The sequence below is a fragment of the Narcine bancroftii genome, chromosome 12 (genome assembly GCF_036971445.1).
Source record: "Narcine bancroftii isolate sNarBan1 chromosome 12, sNarBan1.hap1, whole genome shotgun sequence".
Lineage (NCBI taxonomy): Eukaryota > Metazoa > Chordata > Chondrichthyes > Torpediniformes > Narcinidae > Narcine > Narcine bancroftii.
The window spans coordinates 5985726-6005271 of NC_091480.1; the positions used below are offsets into that span (position 1 = coordinate 5985726).

The following is a 19546-nucleotide window of genomic DNA, read 5'->3' on the forward strand; positions in this document are numbered from 1 at the left end:
CAAAGTCCTTGGTGCTTGCAACTGGTTTGGTGGTCCGCCCAAGGTGCCCAGTAGTTTTCCTATCGTAGGGGGGGGGGGTCGCAAGGTGTCGCTGGGATTTGTGCAAAGCCTGCACGATATCCTGTTATAGCAATGTGTTTTATAATTGGTTGCGTCAGTTTTTAAATTCAACAATTGCAGAGGAAACATTGTTAATATGTCTGTACAAAGAGAACATAATTTTCCTTCACTTGTATTTTTGTTATCGAGCAAGTTTATCAAAATAAAATGATTGTCTATGAAAGGAACTGTTTGTCTTAATGCAATGTAAAAATAACAATGCAACACTGCATCATCACATACCAAATGAATAAAGTTTCAACAGTTCAAATCCTTCACATCTCCACCTCCTTTTGGAATATTATGCTTAGATCCCGTATACCTTGTAATAAGTAACTTGGTTTTAAAGAATATTAGCTGGGTTCCTGGAATTGCTCATCCCCTTTTCATATTGCAGTGGAAATGTTCACATGCTCTCACCTGCAGTTTGAGGCCTTCCCTTTAACTGCTGCAAAGAAGGAAATGTTCACACTTCAAGTCGATGACCTTTCTGCTGGCCACCTACCCTTATTGGCACATCATGGAAGCTCAACAGGGTAAGAACACAGTATGTTCTAAATGGGCTGATGTAGTTAAGTGTCTGGAGAGGGCCGATGGCAGGTCCAAGTTATGAAAATGTCTTGGATGTGGACAATGTAATCAGACGGGATGAAGGCATTGATGGCAAGTTGACTGTGGTGCGCAAGTTACTCCGAAAATACACTGATTAGCCTATCCCCAAACCAACTTTAAAAACTCTCAGTAAGCAGAGAATTGCTTGGAGGAACTCAGCAGGTCAGACAGCATCCATGAGTGTAAATGGTCAGTCAATATGGGCAGCACAGTTAGCGTAACGCTGTTACAGCGCCAGCAACCAGGACGGGGATTTGAATCCCATGCTCTCTGTAAGGAGTTTGTACATTCTCCCCATGTCTGCGAAGGTTTCCTCCCACCATTCAAATAATTTAAATCTAAACAGTTTGAGTTGGGTCCCTTTATAGAATAGGTGGTGACATAGTGGGGAAGGTGGAGAGACAGGTAGAGGGAGAGACCATGGGGAAGAAAAGAGAGAGGGAGAAAGATGCAAGTCCAGGAATAAGTTAGAGGATGGGAACAGTGGAATCAGGTGTGGGGGGAGGTACCTAAAGTTAGACGTCAATGTTCATGCTGCTAGGTTTAAGGCTGTCCAGGGGGAATATGATGTATTGTTCCTCTGGCAATTCGGTTTGCTCAAGATCCCGTCATTGGCAGGTGTTGGAATCTAGGGGTTAATTAATCATAGAATATATGCTGATATACTATTCATTTTGTATACATGAATCCAGTACTATGTAACAATTTAATATTTACCTCATGGTGAAGGGAAAGAGTAATGTAAGTAAGGGGCAGCCATAGTATGTAGCAAAGTTGGCTGATTACAGTAGGTTTGGCCACCGAGACAGAGGTGCACCAAAGAAGAGGTACAAGGACTGCCTAAAGAAATCTCTTGGTGCCTGCCACATTGACCCCCGCCAGTGGGCTGATATCACCTCAAACTGTGCATCTTGGCGCCTCACAGTTCGGCGGGCAGCAACCTCCTTTGAAGAAGACCGCAGAGCCCACCTCACTGACAAAAGGCAAAGGAGGAAAAACCCAACACCCAACCCCAACCCACCAATTTTCCCCTGCAAAGGCTGCAACCGTGTCTCCCTGTCCCGCATCGGACTTGTCAGCCACAAACGAGCCTGCAGATGACGTGGACATTTACCCCCTCCATAAATCTTCGTCCGCGAAGCCAAGCCAAAGAAAGAAGAATTGCCTGCTCCCAAAATACAAAAGAGAGAATGTGTATGAAACAATTTAGGAGGAAGGTTAAGGCAAAAGGAGGTGTTGATGAGCACAGAAGCCGATGGCCAGACAAGAACAAAGAGAATCCTGACAGAGACTGTCAGAAACAAAGAGAATGGAATAACTCAGTAAGAAGGCAGAAGGAGGTGTTGAGTAAGAAGAACATGGCCAAATGAGGACAAAGAAATAATTAGAAATATCTGGGGTATGAATCAATTCTCATTTCTGATCAAAACAACAGGATATTCTGGCCTTGAGGATTAAGATGGGAGCTCTACACCCCAGATATCTGCAGAGCAGGAAATGACTTGTGATAAATCTTATGCAAGAAATCTAGCAAAGAAAGCTAACTTTTGTTCTATATGATAAGGTTGAGCTATATAAACTGTAGAGACTGGACAGTAGAGGTCAGTCTTGGGGAATAGCTCACTGTGCAGGTGACCTATGAACTAACGACTGAACCAGAGCTCTGTTAAGCTTTATTCTTGTGCTGTGTAATAAACTGATTGTTGAACCGAATACCTTCTCCTATCACTTCATTCAACGAGCACGCTGGACTCAGACGACACATAGACTAAATTGAGGGTAGGGTAAAGCCAGAGTCCGACAGCAGCCTTTGTATTTCTCTTTCAAACCATCACACTGGCCAGAGAGCTGGGTGGGCAACCCTCAGGATGGTCCCTGAACACATCTCTTGGACGTCTTGTGAAGGGTTCTGAAAGGGGAGTGAAGTTCAAGTTGTGGCATGCCAGAGGCCCCAGGAACTACACCACAGGCATTAGTGTGCCTCGCTCTTAAGTCAAACTCTCCCGCTTTCAAACATCACCTGTCCCAGACTTCAGTGATAAAGGTGCTTTCGAAAGGCTAGTTGATTCCAGAACTAGAGGGCACGTTCAGAGTGAGAGGGGAGCGACTTTAGCAGGAGCCCTCATGCGTGTTGTGAGACCAGCCATGAAGAAGCTGTAGAAAGCAGATTCAATTATTACATGCAGAAAACATTTGGACAGATGTGTGAAGAGGGAGGGTTTGGAAGGAGTGAAATATGAAAGTCTGCAGATGCTGCGATTATAGTAAAAACACCAAAATGCCGGTGGAAGTCAGCTGGTCTCGCAGCCTCCACAGGAGGTGAAGATAGGTAACTGCTGGCCTGGGCCCTTCTTCAAGGTATAAGTAAGCAGGCAGATGCCTGAAGGGAAAAGGAAAGAAAGGGCGGGGGGAGGGGTACAGACAGACAGACAAAAGGTGTTAATTGGATAGAACTGGGGGGGGGGGGGGGTTTGCTCTGTGATTGCAGAGCTGGGGGAAAGGAGACATAGGGATAGATGGGGCTGGCAACCGGGAAGTGTTGGTTGGAAAGTGCCCAGATGGAGAATGAACTGTCGTTCCTCCAATTTGCAGGTGGTCTCAGTCTGGCAGTGCACGAGACCGTGGACAGACATGTCAGCAAGGGAATTGAAGTAGAAATGGGTGGGCACTGGGAGATCCAAGCTATTACAGAAGGGTGTGGACCAAATGTAGGCAAATGGTACTAGTCCATAATGCCACCTTGGTCAGCATGGATGAGTTGAGCTGAAGGGCCTGTTAAGTGTTGTGTCACTCTTTGACCCCAGAACAATGCAGCACGGTTAATGCAACACTAACAGCGCCAGTGGTCGAGTGTGGGATTTTAATTCCACCCTGTCTGTAAGGACATACAAACCTGTATGTTCTCCCCACGTCTGTGTGGGTTTCCTCCCACCTTTCAAAATGTATCTGGGATTGTAGGTCAATTGAGTCTTTTTCTCTCCATCGCTTCTACCTGCAAGTTTCAGTCACTCTCACAACAGTTGCATCCATATTGTGTGAAGCAGCTCTGTGTTGACAGGAGAGTGGGGATACCTGCCTGCTTTCTTCAGTTAAAAATCTTTGCTTTCATTGCAAGAGAAAGACCTGCAGAGAGACCATCTCTCCACAGTCATTGCTCATTTTGAGCTGTGAATTGGTCACATGATCAGCAACAACTTGCATTTATTTGGCACATTTAATGTGAAACATTCAAGATGCTTTCCAGGAAAGCTACTAAATAAATTAAACTTGACAGTGAGCCAAAATCTTACCTCTAAGTAGAATTACAAAAATAGATATTAAAAAAACCATGCTGTCTTCATCATTCTGGTTGAGAGGATGACTCCAAGAATTGACCAATAGCCCCTTCAGATCCTTGAATCTCCAACAGACTTGGACTAACAGAAATCGGAGGTCGATGTTAATGCCAGTTAGAGGGTGTCCAGATGGCATATGAGGTGTTGTTCCTACAATGGAGGAACTCCTCCCCCTCCAATCTTTCCCTGTCTCCTTTCCTCCAGCTCTCTCTCTCATTCCCTTTTTCCCCAGCTCTGCTTCCACAGAGCCCCAAACAACTGTTTGTTGGAACTGTTTGTGTCCCATCCATATCCAATTACACCTTTTGCCTATTTCATCTCATCTTCCCAGCCTTTAAATTCAAACGCCTGTGTGCTTTTCACTCATACATTGAAGAAGGGCTCTGGCCTGAAACGTTGATTACATACTTATTTCCTCCTATGGACGCCATGAGGCCTACTGAGTTCCTTCAGCATTTCTGAGTTTCTCATAGACCTGCCCGTCGACTTTAATTAAATAATTTTCCTTTCAAAGTCATTCTTCAGGAGACATTCTTTAATTTGTTTCTCTCCTCATAGCCACTGAGCCGCAGAAAATGTGCTCTCTGCGATGCTGTCACTGACTGGGGGCGGCAAAGGTGCAGACATCAGGATGCTCTTTATCAACTACAGTTCGCCATTTAACACCATCATCCCCTTCAACTCCCAGACCTGGGCCTCAACTCCACTGTGTAATTGGATCCTGGATTTCCTCACCTCTAGACACCAATCAGTTAACATCTCCCCATTCTCTATTAGCACTGCATTCTTAGCCCCTTGCTCTACTCGCTTTAGAGCCTTGACACCATCTGTTTGTAGGGTATGATACCAGCTACAAATTTGCTGACCATACCACAGTAGTGGGTTATATAAAAGGGGTGATGAGTCAGTATACAGGAGGGAGATTGAAAACTTGGCTGAATGATGTACTAACAACCTTGCACTCAATGACACCAAAATCAAGGAACTGATTGTTGACTTTAGGAAGGGAAAACCAGAGGTTTACAATCCAGTGATCATTGGGGGATCAGAGATGGAGAGGGTGAGCAAATTTAAGGTTTTGGGAGTTGCTATCTTGGAAGATCTTTCCTGGATCCAACACATCAGCTCCTCTACTTCCTCAGGAGTTTGTAGAGGTTTGGCATGACCCCAGAAACCCTGGCAAAATTCTACAGATGTGGTGGAAAGTACACTGGCCGACTGCATCACGGTCTGGTATGGGGACACCAATACTCCTGAATGTGGAGCCCTGCAAACAGTAGTGGACACAGCCCAGGACATCACAGGCAAAACCCTCCCCACCATCCAGAACATCTACAGGGAACGCTGCTGTCGGAGAGCAGCAGCAATCATCAAGGATCCACACCACCCAGGACATGGTCTGTTCTCTCTGCTGCCATCAGGAAAGAGGTATCGGTGCCACAAGACTCGCACCACCAGGTTCAGGACCTGCTGCTCCCCCTCCACCATCAGACTCCTCAACAACAAACTCAAGCAGGGGCCCATTTAAGAACTCTTACTTTTGCACTTTGATTTTTTTTAAATTTATATTGCAATCTGTTTGTATAGATTTCTTTATTTGCTTAAATGTGTACATTGAGTACAGTTTTCCCACTACCAATAAGTTACATTTGTAATCTGATTGCATGTACAACCCGACGAAACCGTGTTCTTGGTGCAAAAAAAGTGATAATTCTACCACACCTGCAGGAAAAAGAATGATGTTATGAATGCACTGTGACAATAAGGATGCTGCTCAAAGTTCCGATTTATTTATTTGGACAATTAAAAATGGATAAATCAAGCCCAACTCAGTCCTGTGGCTCTGGCCGCAGACCCAGTTCAGCAGCTAGCTCGCAGCTCCCTCTGCTGTTTGGTCAGAGCATTGTCACACATGCTGGCAGTGTAATTAATTTGTCACATGCACCCTCGGTTCATTATTACTCGGAATTTTCCTTGATTGGCTTTAATTAGCTTGTCCATGGGATATTTCGTAATTCCCCCAATTTTGGGAACCTCGATTAAGAAAAGATGTGCTGACGTTGGAGAGGATTCAGAGGAGGTTCACTGGGATGATTCCAGGAATTAAAGGGTGCCTGCCTTCCATGTTGAAGGGTCAAGCCCGAAACGTTGGATCTGTATATTTATCTTTGCTACATAAAGGGTACTGTTTGACCTGCCGAGTTTCTCCAGCGTTGTGTTTTTACTTTGCTCCCGACTGCCTTGCTGCCTGGATCTGGGTGACTGCATTCACGTAGCGTCCCGGATCGAGGTGCTGCCCTGCATCTCTCGTGTTATAACATCAATGTGCTTAAAAATTAGTTTCGTTGGTTTGTAAATAAAATCGTTTCAGAGAAAGAAAGGATTGCTAACGAAGAGAACATCACGTGGCTGATTGGCAAGGTCACCAGGAAATGCTCTGCAATAGGCTGGCTCCAGTTGCTATTATCCTGGCGTTGCTAAGTTACAACTTTCACAACTCACGCAACTTTTGGACTAAACCACACTATCTCACTTCAGCAAAGTGATACCATGTGCTTTTTTTTTTGCAATAACTAAAATGCACCATTTCTGTCTTCCGTCCTGTTAATGTTAAGGTCGAGGTTAAAGGGAGATTTATTCAACTTGTGGGAAAGAGAATTCTTCCATCTCCAATAGCAACCGATAAACAGCCCCGACGGAGCTGGTCGGGAGCTGCAGTCACCGTCTGAAGGCTCCATTGATGACCTTTACCCACCTGGGACCCAACTCCTGTCAATAAGCGTGCATCTGGGGTGTCCAGGACTTGTCAATCACCCGCCCGTCTGGGATCCAGCACCGGGCGATCAATTTCCGTCTGGAATCCGTACCTGTAAATCATCCGCTAGTCTGGGACTCAGCATTTGTCAATCACAGCCCATCTGGGATCTGGCACCTGTCAATCGCCCGCCTGTCTGGGTCTCGGCACCTGTCAATCAGCGCGTACCTGGGGAGTCCAGAACCTGTCAGATACCTGACTGAGGTTAAAGGTGAAGTGATGGGGTTTTGTGAGATAGAAAAATAATCTGTTAAAGTTGTACATGGTTTAATGTTATCTTTGTGGAGCGGGAATTGTTCAGTTTGCTGCAAATAATTTGTTGCTGTGGAGCAGGTGGGTCCTGGAGTCGGAAGTCCTGGAGCCAGAATGAGCCAACACCTGGGAAACATGGCTGATATCCTGGCCAACAAGCTGTTCCTTCATGGCGAAGTGTAAGTCCCACTTAATGCAGAGAGAACAGTGCATTAATGCGTTTGGGGTGCTCGTCTCAGAGGTAGGACTCGGGGTCCAATGTGGAGCCTCCAAGAACCAAAGAACATTACAGCATAGAAACAGGCCCTTCCACCCTTTGCCAAACTATTATTCTGCCTCGTCCCACTGACCTGCACCCAGTCCATAGCCCTCCATACCCCCTCCCATCCATGTACATGTCCAAATTCTTAAAAATTAAAATCGAGTCCGTATTCACGACTTCAGCTGGCAGCTCGTTCCACACTCCCACTACTCTCTGTGTGAAAAATTCCCCCCTCATGTTCCCCCTAAACGTTTCCCCTTTCACCCTTTACCCATGTCCTCTGGTTTGTATTTCACTGACCCTCAGTGGAAAAAGCCGACCTACATTTACTCTGTCTACACCCCTCAATTTTAAATACCTCTATCAAATCTCCCCTCATTCTACACTCCAGGGAATGAAGTCCTAACCTGTTTAACCTTTCCCTGTAACCCAGTTCCTGAAGTCCAGGCAACATCCGAGTAAATCTTTTCTGCACTTTTCTATCTTACGGATATCTTTCTTGCAGTTAGGTGAGGAAAACTACAAAGTACTGCAAAGTTGGCCTCACCTTGTGTACATACCACAGGTGTTTACATTCTGAAACTTCTTTGTCAACTTGAAATGCTTCGAATCTTCGGAGTTTGCAAGTGGTGTTTGGTCAGCAGGTCACGCAGCATCAACAGGTAAACAATGCTTGGAACTCCAGCTCCTTTTAAGTGAAACATTTTGCAGATGGTTTAAAAGCTGCAGTGTTTTGAAGAGTGGTGAAACATAAAATACTACCGGAATGTTTTTTGCAATAATTCAACTGCGAGTATTTATTTATCCATCCTTTATCCTTTTTACTGACTTGGCACATCGTGATAATTTATACTAGTGTCGTTGGGAGGAGACAGCAGATGGAAAAATCACACCAGCCTCTCCACCCTCTCCCCGGCCATTGTGAAAGGTTCCGGCCCGAAACATCAAAGGACACTTGGTGTCTCCAAAGGAACTCTCCTTTGCTTCTCTTTCTCTCATACTGTTCTGGGCACTGGACAGACCCATGTTGAGGGGAGCTGGTCTGTTCTCTGGCTTTCATATCATCCACACAGATCTCCCCAGGAGTGACTGGACCGGGAACCAGTATCCTCCGGAGCCACTTGTGCATAGAAATAACTGGGCACCATAAGATCTTTGAGCAGAAGTAGGCCATTCGACCCATTGAGTCTGTGCTGCCATTCCATCATGAACTGATCCATTCTCCCACTCAGTCCCACTTCTCTGTCTTCTCCCCATAACCTGATTATTCAGATACCTATCGATCTCTGCCATAAATACACCCAACAGCCTGGCCTCCACTGCTGTCCGGCAGCAAATTCCAGAGGCTCACCACTCTGGCTAAAGAAATTCCTTCACATCTGTTTTAAATGGACGCCCTTCAATCTTCACTTTGTGCTATTTTGCACTAGACTCTCCCACCATCTACTCTGTCCAGGCCTTTCAACATTCAGAATCCTTGTATGACAACCCCTCCTCATTCTTCTGAACTCCAAAGAGTCCAGTCATAGAGCCGACAAACTTTCCTCATGTGCTAATCCCTTCCCTCAGGAATCATCGTGAACCCTCTTCAACGCCAGCACAACCTTTCTTAAATAAGGAGCCCAAAACTGTACCCCGTACTCATACAGCTCCTTGGACTGGGGAGGCCATTCAGCAACCTGGACAAGCAGGAAGCATTAAGCCCTTCAGTTTTGGCCACCTAACTGCAGAAGATATTCAATAAGATAGAAGAGGGCAGAGAAGATTTACTAGGATGTTGCTGGGACTTCAGGAACTGAGTTAAAGGGAAAGGTTAAACAGGTTAAGACTTTATTCCCTGGAGTGTAGAAGGACAAGGGGAGATTTGAAATAGATTTAAAATTATGAGGGGGATGGACAGAGTAAATGCAAGCAGACTTCTGCCACTGAGCTTGGGTGAGATGAGAACTAGAGAACATGGGTTAAGGCTGAAAGGTGTAGGGGGAACATTAGGGGGAGGTTTCACGCTGAGAGTGGTGGGAGTGCAGAACAAGCTGTCAGCAGGGGTGGTGGATATGGGTTTAATTTCAACTTTTAAGGGAAGGCTGGATAGCTCCGTGGATGGGAGGAATATGGAGCGCTACAGTCCAGGTGCAGGTCGATAGGACTAGGCAGAAGGAAGAGTTTGGCATGGACTATATGGGCCATAGGGCCTGTTTGTGTGCTGTAGATTTCTACGGTTCTATGAATGGGAGGCCCTTCGGCCCTTCAAATGGGAACTGGAGGTGTCATTCAAAGATCTGGAATAGATTTTGGACAGAGGAGGGGGCTGATTTTTTTTTTAACCAGCTCTTGCTTCACTTCCAGCCCCCAGTGGCAGCAGAAGAGGAAGGTGTGGCAGAGCACAGATACATCTGGCCTGGAACCAGATGATGGATTGTTGGTGACACACATCAATCAAACGAGCAAACTGTTGGTATGTTGAGGACCTGGCAGGGTGAGGGGCATCAGAAAGTTTTGTGATGAATTTTAGGGAATGGAATCCCAGCCTGAGGGAGGTGTCTCCGTCCCCCTGCCCCATCCCAGGAGGGGGAGGGAGGGGCTTATGATTGGGGTCTGGTCAGGAGGTAAAAGCATAGAAACTGTTCATTCTTCGGACTTTTCCAGTTTTCAGATCAAGTTGTTCTGTGTCTTCAAACTTCAGCTTAACAGGATTAAATCTGCTCTGTGAAGGGTCTGGAACCCAGGGAGCGATGGACTTGGCCATACCTGGTATTCAACCCAATTTGGAGCTGTGACTCCAAGATGGAGCGGTACAGCACAGAACCATGTTCTTCAGCCCAAATCTCCATGCTGGACATGATGCCTGTGAACTATTGCACAAAATCCTTGTCCCTCCACTCCCTGCAGAGTCACAGGGCTGTCTAGAAACCTCTTAAACACCTCTATCGTGTCTGCTTCCACCACCACACCTGGTAGCCCGTTCCAGGCCACCCTCTGACCTCTCAGTTAAATATTTGCCCCATAAATCCCCCTCAAACTTTATTTTCCCCTTCCCCTGAGTATGTGTCCTCTAGTGCAGCCATTCTTGACGTCTACTGCGGGAGCCACCTCACATTTAAGTAAAAGCGTGGTGTAGTCATTTGTAGGTTCTACAAAAACAGATTTTAATTATTTAACAATTCGGTTCAAACATGAAGTTTGATAATTCAATCGTTCAATTCAAATGTCGTTATCCATGGTCGAAAACGTGAGTTGACCTGCCGACTTAAAGGAAAAGTAACCGACCAGCCTTGCGCTACCAGTTCTGCTTCCAACCCATCATGTGCCAGGCACCTGCTCCCGCGCGAGCCCGAACCTCCGAACGATGGTTCGAGAATTAAGTGGCGCAATCCGCCACACTGTTTTCACCTCACACAGTGTAAATGTCTTTCTCTTTTTTATGTAGTCGGTAGGGGAGAAGTATGGAAGAAACCAAACCTTGACCCAAGAAGGGGGCCCATGAACTTTGAGCAGAGACCTCAGGGGGATGGGGGGGGGGGCCATAGCTGAAAAAAATGTTGAGAATGGCTGGTCTAGCGTGTAACACTTTTACTCTGGGGAAATGTTCTGACGTCATCAATGCCTTTGAGAATTCTACAAATCTATCAGGTCTCCACTCGGCCTCTGATGTGCTAGAGTAAACATCTGGAAATGACATTCACAATATCCCACAAGTATGAAGAAGACCCTTCAGCCCATTGTGGCAATACTGGCTCATCGTAAGCCCTCCCATTGGTCCCACCACCACAGAACCTACCTTCTGTGTGTTGGCCAGTTGCAGCCAAGCTTCAGGATTTCTTTATTGTCATGTAATAAAAAGTGAGTCATATTACATGAAATTACCTTTTGCCTGCTGTAAGGCACAGATTCACCCTCGACAGAAATTGCCTGAGGTGCCTCTTGAGGTCAGAGAAAGAGAAGGAGTTTCCCTCCCAGACTCACCAATTCACCCCAACAGCCCCCATAACCATCAAGTCCAGTTCAAACCATCGACATCCTGAGCTCCAGATCCCAACCTTCTACATGATCAGTGGCCCAGGTGCTCTCTCACATCCCAGTTCTGATACCTGGTGCCCCTTCAGCCAGTCTCCAGCGGTCCACGGCTTGCGTAGGTTCCTCACCTCGAGTCACCAATAGCCCGCAATCTGTGTGGGTCCTGCAGCTGCAGAATCCTTCACTTGTTCGCCACCATGGTTACAGTCCCATGGATTTTTCCTCTGTTTCTCCTCAAATTGAGGGGGTGGTAAGGTATTGGGGGTCCCTGCACCAATCCTCTGCTTTCCCAGATTCTGCAACTGCCATCTTGGGCCCAGCCCTGCAGTCATGGGACTTTAAATAAAAGCACTGTTGGCTCCTTTACAGGCTGTTTAAAGCCTGTTCGGAGTTGATGGCTGTTGGACTGGGCACTTGAACCACGGAAGCACTGTGTCTCTGCTCCCTGCTCTCTGAGGGTCCGCACCAGTGGCAGTGCTGCAGAGAGCCAGCTCAGGAGCTCCCACCTCGTCCTGTGACCTCTCCAATGGGAGTTCTCTCGCCCACAGGAAACGGCAGGAACCCAGACTGCCGAGGAGTGGCTGGCCAGATACAGCCTGCAGTGTCAGAGGTTGACACTGCCCGATCTTCTTACTCAAGCCAGGATTCTAACGTAAGTCCAATTCCAACAGAGATGCCGTGTTCCCCGGGAATCTCCTCATCTGCTTTCTCTTCCTAACGCCCCGTTCCCCAGGAATCTCCTCATTCCTTTCCTTCCTAACGCCTGTCTCCCAGGAATCTCCCCGTCCCCTTCTCTTCATAACGCCCCGTTCCCCGGCAATCTCCTCATCCCCTTCTCTTCCTAATGCTCTGTTCCCCGGCAATCTCCTCATTCCCTTCCTAACTTAACTCTTCCCCCATTTCAGGAACCAGGCTGAGAGTGAGCTCAATGTTCTGCAGCTCAACCTGGACCTCGTCGAGAGTTTTGAATCCAGAGTCCGCAAGTGAGTCACTCTTCTCCCAGACCCATAACAGCACTGAGGCCATTCAGCCCATTATGTCTATGCTGGACAGAACCATCATCCCCGCCTTACATATTTCTCTATAATTCCACATCCCCCCCAGAGGCTCCCCACATCCCCCCCAGAGGCTCCCCACATCCCCCCCAGAGGCTCCCCACATCCCCCCCAGAGGTTCCCCACATCCCCCCCAGAGGCTCCCCACATCCCCCCCAGAGGCTCCCCACATCCCCCCCAGAGGCTCCCCACATCCCCCCCAGAGGCTCCCCACATCCCCCCCCAGAGGCTCCCCACATCCCCCCCCAGAGGCTCCCCACATCCCCCCCCAGAGGCTCCCCACATCCCCCCCAGAGGCTCCCCACATCCCCCCCCAGAGGCTCCCCACTTCCCCACCCCCAGATTCCCCCAAGAGATTGGGATGGATCCCAGCCCTCTGATGTTGTGAGGTAGCAGAACTACCCACAGTCCTTTGTGTGCTGTCCGAAGCTGCTGCGGGAGGAGGTGGGTGAGACTGGGGGAGGGGAATTGGACTGCTGGGTCCAGGAGAACTGGGGTAGGTGGTGAGAGGTCAGTCACAGCAGAGGAGGAAAGGTCCGAGAGTGGCGAGGAAGATTAGCCTGATAAAGGGTATCGAAAGATGATTAGAGGTGACTGTACTCTCTCCTCTCCCTGCAGAAGTTGCTCAACCTGCAGAGTATCTACACAATTTGCCTGTAGAGTTTTCCTGGTGGGATTCTGCCTCCTTCACAACCACGTTCAGGAAGCAGAGTGGTCATTGCAATGCAGGGTGAAAGGGTTTGTGTCAGAGTCTCAGCGTCTCCACCTCCCCCCACCCCCCTCACTCCATTGGCTAAGCACAGATTCTTCCCTGGAAGACTTGAGTGCGGGGACACTGGATCAGCCCCGCCCTCCGATCAGAGCCATCCCACAGGGACTGTGGGACAGCTAAGGCCTCACAGCTCCTCCCAAACCCTGCAGGTCGTGGATCAAATCTCCCTCCCTTCCAAGGGTTCCATCTGCAGCTCCCCCCACTGCCCAGCCTTTCAATGTCTCTCACAATTTTATAAACTTCCCCTAGGTCTCCGACACTCCAGAGAAAACAACTGGAATTTGTCCAACCTCTCCCCATGGATTGTACCCTCCAATCCAGGCAACATCCTGATTAAAAACAATGAAAGCATGAAAGTCTGCAGAAGCTGTGATTGTAGTAGAAACACGTAGTAAATGTTGGAGGAACTTAGCCAGGCTCGCACTATCCAGAGGAGGTAAAAATATATTACCGACGTTTGGGGCATGAACCGTCCTCAAGGTGGAAGCAAAAAGCAGACAGGGGCCTGAAGGCTGGTGAAACACCCAGGGAAACCCCTTGTGCACCCTTTGCAAAGCCTCCACATCCTTTTTGTACTGGGGTGACCAGAATTTGCCCAGTACTCCATGTGGGGCCTCATCGGAGATTTATATCCCCAGCTTTGTTCAGGCACCTGCTTTTTGCTTCCACCTTGAGGAAAGGCTCAGACCCGAAATGTCGTTACCTCCTGTGAAAAATGGCTGAAGATGATTAAACTAGCATTGCTCTATCGAAGGGTGAGGGAATGCAAAATATGTAGATTAGAGCTTGAAAATAGACAGCACTAACTAGTGGGCCCCTTTCTTATCAGAAACCTCAAGGATGAAGGAATTTGGTTTGGACTGGCACAGTGACCTAGGGTACCCCATAGTCACCATTGTGCTTGCTTAATAAAGATATGAATATTAACTTAGACGCCCATAAGGATGGGACTGCCTAATTAACATAACATGTGATGTATGATGAGGGAGGGACTGTGTGGTATCTGCAGGGATGGAAGGGAAAAGGGAATGTTATAAGGTATTGAAATTCCGATTGGAAGAGACTAAATGAAGGTGGGGTGATGTTGAGTGCGGGACGGTACAAAAGAGTCATGATTCTGGATCTCCGGTATGTCTTTGTATGTCTTTGGACTGAGAGACACCCAGCTCTGCAGACCCGAAATAAAGCTGAACCTGTTCTCGAAGACTTTGTCTCCGGAGTAGTGATTGTGAACACTATATTTCACACCTCCTATTGGTGCGACGAGACCGGCCGAGCTCCTCCAACAGTTCTGTGTCTTTGCTACAATCACGGCATCTGCAGACTTCCATGTTTCCCTGGCTGAAGAAAACATCCCTCCTTCCCCAAGTGACTGCTCCTGTGCGTAACGTGCACCAAAGTGCGGGAGGAGTTCACCAGGTCAGGCAGCTGAATTCTGTCGATGCTACAGGCTTGAGCCTGCTTGAGGGGTACGGGCTAGCAGGTGATGGGTGTATACTGATGGGAGGGGTAAGAGGGAGGAGATGAGAGGGGATGGGAACAGCTCCGCCTATTAACCTTCCTTTCCGAGGACACTGATATGACATGTATTTCATATTCCAGAATGATCGGCGTCTACCAGGAACGGATACAATGGCTCAAGGCAGGGAGCAGGAAGGTCAGTGCTTTGTAACTGAGTACAGAGGAGGCCCTTCTGCCCTTTGTGTGGTGCTAGTTCTGTCACAGGAGCATTTGCTCCATAGTGGTTTACTTGCTGCTGTTCCCCGTAACGAAGGGCCTCCTGGGGGGAAGTGACGATTCTGGCCGGGTACCCCTGTGGGAAGATTGATCATCTTGGGAGTGTCCACTCCCTGAAACAAACTCTTCATCTCTGAACTCCTGATTGAGAACAAAAGGAGCTGGACTTACTGTTTAGTAAATACTGGGACTATTACACAGTTAGTTCCTGGTCTTTGGTTTTTAGAACCAGGGATGTATAGCACAGAAACAGGCCCTTCAGCCCATTTTGCCCGTGCCACCCAAGCTGCCTGAGCCACTCCCATTTGCTTGCGTCTGGCCCATATCCCTCTAGTGGTTTTCAAACTTTTGAAGCAATCCCGATGCCATCGGTGCTCTGTGATTAGTAAGGGATTGCTCAAGGTGGCATGTGAGTGGTAAGAAAAAGTTTGAAAGCCACTGCTCTAAACCGTTCCTGTCCATGTACCCACCTGAATGTCGTTTCAACGTAATTAACCCCACCTCGATCCCTTTCTCTGACACCCAATCCAGGAACTGAGGAAGATCACAGAGATGAACAAATCAACAGAAATGTTTTGCAGTAACTTCTGCAGCAAGGTGATGACATGAAACAGCAGTTGTTCCCACGGTGATAAAGGGAGATGAGAATGGGGTGTCAGGAAGGGGCTGGGCTCTGCAGGAACACAGGTTCTGCTTCTCACTGTAGAGCACACAGTACTCGCCGTAGAAGTGCTCTCAGCGGGAAAGTTTCTGGGTCAGTTTCATGGGATTCTTTCATCCTCTCTCTGGGAATCGCATCCCAGGGTTTTGTCTGTTTCTGATGGAATTGGTGTTGTCTGTGGTTCCTGTTGTAACCTGCTGCCTCTGCATGTTTGGGCAGGTGGAATAAGCACCTGGGAGTGCTGGTCAGCTGCTCGGATGCACCTGAGAGTGCTGGTCAGCTGTGTCCCTGTTGTAACCTGCTTCCTCTGCCTCTTCAGGTGTTCGGGCAGGTGAAGGGCGTGCGCCTGGGAGTGCTGATCGACTGCTCTGACGCAAACTGCAGCCTTGGCCGACAGCGGGCACTGCAGGAAGCTCTGCTGGTCAGTGTTCCACCTCAAGGATGGAGTCATCAAGTTTTACAGCAGGAAAATGGACCCTATGGCCCTTCTTCTCCATTCAGTCCCATAGCCTTGCATTCACCCTGTGTCCCTCTAACCCAGCCATTCACAGCCATTCTTCAGCTATGGCCCCCTTAGGACCCTGTTCAGAGTTTTTTGAGCCCCTTCCCTGTGAAGCTGTCAAGTTTTGGTTTCTTCCACACTTCTCTCCTACCAACTGTATAAAAAATATTTTATGATTTTGATCTGTGGTCCCCCTTTAAATGTCCTGTGGCCCACGCTGACAACGTCTGCTCTAATCCTTCCCCATCTGCTTACCTGTCTTTAAGACCATAAGACAACAGAGCAGAAAGAGGCCATTCAGTCCAATGAGTCTGCCCCACCATTCAATTGTGAGCTGATCCATTTTCCCACTCAATCCCACTGCCTGGCCTTCTCCCCATAACCATTGCCCTGGCTGATCAAGACCCTTAAATACATCCAGTGACCCAGCCTCCACAACCGCCTATAGCAATACATTCCACAGATTCACCTCCCTCTGGCTGAAGAAATCCCTCTGCATCTCTGTTCTAAGTGGACACCCTTCAATCCTGAAGTTGTCCTCTGGTCCTAGACTCTCCCTCCACGGGGAACAACCTTTCTGCATCTGAATGCTTTTTAACTGTTACAGGCACACCCAGCCCCAACGCTGCTCCAGTATCGTGTCATTGTTTCCCAACTACCACTGCCTCTTAACAAATTCACGTAGTAGAATAGAAAGTTCTAGAACCACTCAGCAGGTCAGGCAGTGCTTATCAACAACCTTTCATCAGATCTGGTTTTAACATTTGAATTTAGTAAATACTGGGACTATTACACAGTTAGTTCCTGGTCTTTGGTTTTTAGAACCAGGGATGTATAGCACAGAAACAGGCCCTTCAGCCCATTTTGCCCGTGCCAACCAAACTGCCTGAGCCACTCCCATTTCCTTGCGTCTGGCCCATATCCCTCTAGTGGTTTTCAAACTTTTGAAGCAATCCCGATGCCATCGGTGCTCTGTGATTAGTAAGGGATTGCTCAAGGTGGCATGTGAGTGGTAAGAAAAAGTTTGAAAGCCACTGCTCTAAACCGTTCCTGTCCATGTACCCACCTGAATGTCGTTTAAACGTAATTAACCCCACCTCGATCCCTTTCTCTGACACCCAATCCACAGCACAGAGTAAGAGACTCCGCTGGCCCAGTGAGCCCATGTGACCAATTAACGCACAACCCCTGGGACATTTTGAAGGGTGGGAGGAACCCTGAGCCCCAGGGAAAACCCAGGCAGACATGGGAAGAATGTACAAACTCCTTACAGACAGCGCCGAATTCAAACCCGGGTCATTGGCACTGTAATAACGCTGCATTAGCTGCTAGACTAATCAACCCGCCCCCTCCGCCAACCGTGCCCCCCTCACAGCTGCAGCGATTGGCTGACCTTGTGTTGTGATTAACAGGCGCTATTGGATGAACAGCTGTGCCTCACCAGGCAGCTACTCCTGCTGGCCTTTGGGAGCGACGTCAGTCCCCTCTGGGAGACTGCGCGGGACATCAACATTCACACGTAAGCCTGAACTCAGATCGACTGCTCTCACTTGTCTCGACCACAGACCGAAATGCAGGGTGGGATTGGCTGCTATAAGCCGCTCCGCATGTATAGGTGAGGAGAAAATGCGGGGGGTGGGTGGAGAAAACGGGGGAAATAAAATGGGATGAGTGTAAATGGGTGTTTGATGGTCAGCAAAGATGATGGGCTGAAAGGCCCCTTTCTGGGTTCTGTGACTCATTGTGGACGGTCACACTGATGCATCACAGCACAAGCAGAGCCAAGGGATGCATCAAGGCTGATAGATTACAGCTGATTAAGGCTTGTGCATTACACTGGACAACAGATATTTTTAAATGGTTCGCTTCCTGAAAATAAATTGGGGATTATGATAGACAACTTCAAACTGAACACAAAGAGCATTTCAGATTCCTTGTATCACCTTATGTTAGTTCAACTGACCTAAAAATGCTTTGTCACTGAATTTTGTTTGTATTTAGCATCTGATGCCTCTTGTGTCAGTGTCTAACAATAGTCGGCCGGCACTGATGGATTCCAGTTGCCCTGATCTCATATTTCCATGGTTGCAATGTCCGGGTGAAACTTTTCACCGTGTTCGTCACTGACGACACCAAGATCAGTGGGGAAGACGTCCAAGTACAAATGCAGAAAATGAATTTTCAGTGACATGTTGCACTTCAAGGTTTTGTTTGCTGCGTTAAACCCCTTCCTCTTCTTTAGGAGCTCAAAACTTATGTCTGGGTAGAAAATTTTTTTTTGACCTTTGTATTCCAGTGGTTTTTTTTCTTCTCTAATTTTATTCATTGCTTTCTCCAATATATTTTCTCTTGTTGTGTATCTCAGGAATTTTACTAAAACAGATCTTGGTTTTTGTTGTGACTGTGGTTTCAGGGCTAATGTTCTTTGTGCCCTTTCTATTTCCATTCCTTCCTGCATTTCTGGCATTCCAAGGTCTTTTGGGATCCATTCTTTTATAAATTCTTTCATATCTTTGCCTTCTTCATCTTCCTTAAGGCCCACTATCTTTATATTGTTTCGCCTACTATAGTTTTCCATTATATCCATCTTCTGAGCTAACAACTCTTGTGTTTCTTTAACTTTTTTGTCACTTTCTTCCAATTTTCTTTTTAAGTCATTCACTCCCATTTCTACCGCCATTACACGTTCTTCCACATTTTCTAATCCTTTCCCTCCATCTGTTATGACCAGTTCTATTCTACTCACTTTTTCTTCTGTACTTTTCATTTCAATAAATTCTAGTGTCAGCCATTCTTTTAATGCTTTCATTTGTCCATTCATTTTACCTCCTATTCCTCTGTGCAGAGCTTGGTCTTCTTCTTCTTCTTCTGTGTCTGCTCTTGGGTTTGTGTCTTCTATTTCTCTTCCTTGTATTTGTGTCTCTTCTGACTTTCTTGTTGAGCTGCTTGTCTCAGTTTGTTGGGTATTTTTTTTCATGGTTTCTTGATGTTGGTCCTCTTCTTCTGGGCTGGTTATCTGTTGTGTCTCTTGCTTCCTTTTTTCTTTCTCACCCCTCCTGTTCCAGTTGTTTCCTTTATCTTCCAGCTGGGAGCCCTGCTGTCGGGCCTCTCTCAGCTGTTCGTGCTGTGGAGTTTCACTCCACAGCTGGTCCCCCCTCTTGTCGATGTTGTCTTTGTCATGCGCAGTTGTGCACCCCTGTTTGGCTCCGTGAGCCATTTTTGAAGTCCCGCGGTCGGTGGGTCATGACCCTGCGGGGTCTCCACTAACCTCGGGGAGCGGGCTCCTCTTTCCACGGCGGGTCCCTGCTTTTTCGTGCAGATAAGGCCTTCACCTTTCTCTTCCGGCGTCTTTCATTCTTCTTCCCGTTGTTTTTGGCTTTTCCTTTTTAGGTGCCATTTTCTCCACACCTTAATTTTTTATTTGTTGTGG

At 47.5% G+C, this 19546-nt stretch overlaps 1 protein-coding gene across 3 annotated transcripts in view; it reads left to right on the top strand.

Moving 5' to 3' along the window:
* Positions 1 to 454: 454 nt before the first annotated feature.
* The window catches only part of vwa3a (von Willebrand factor A domain containing 3A), a 49446-nt gene continuing 30354 nt past the window's right edge, over positions 455 to 19546 (top strand). The window contains exons 1-8 of one of the 3 annotated variants that reach the window (XM_069905627.1): positions 455 to 635; positions 7195 to 7292; positions 9722 to 9830; positions 11938 to 12041; positions 12295 to 12372; positions 14819 to 14873; positions 15934 to 16035; positions 17529 to 17635. In XM_069905627.1, coding sequence (XP_069761728.1) covers positions 7228 to 7292; positions 9722 to 9830; positions 11938 to 12041; positions 12295 to 12372; positions 14819 to 14873; positions 15934 to 16035; positions 17529 to 17635 — 620 coding nt within the window. In that variant the 5' untranslated portion in view covers positions 455 to 635; positions 7195 to 7227. Of the gene's footprint in view, positions 636 to 6558; positions 7073 to 7194; positions 7293 to 7886; positions 8038 to 9721; positions 9831 to 11937; positions 12042 to 12294; positions 12373 to 14818; positions 14874 to 15933; positions 16036 to 17528; positions 17636 to 19546 lie in introns of those variants that run through there. The other 2 variants (XM_069905628.1, XM_069905629.1) reach the window with 2 other exon arrangements.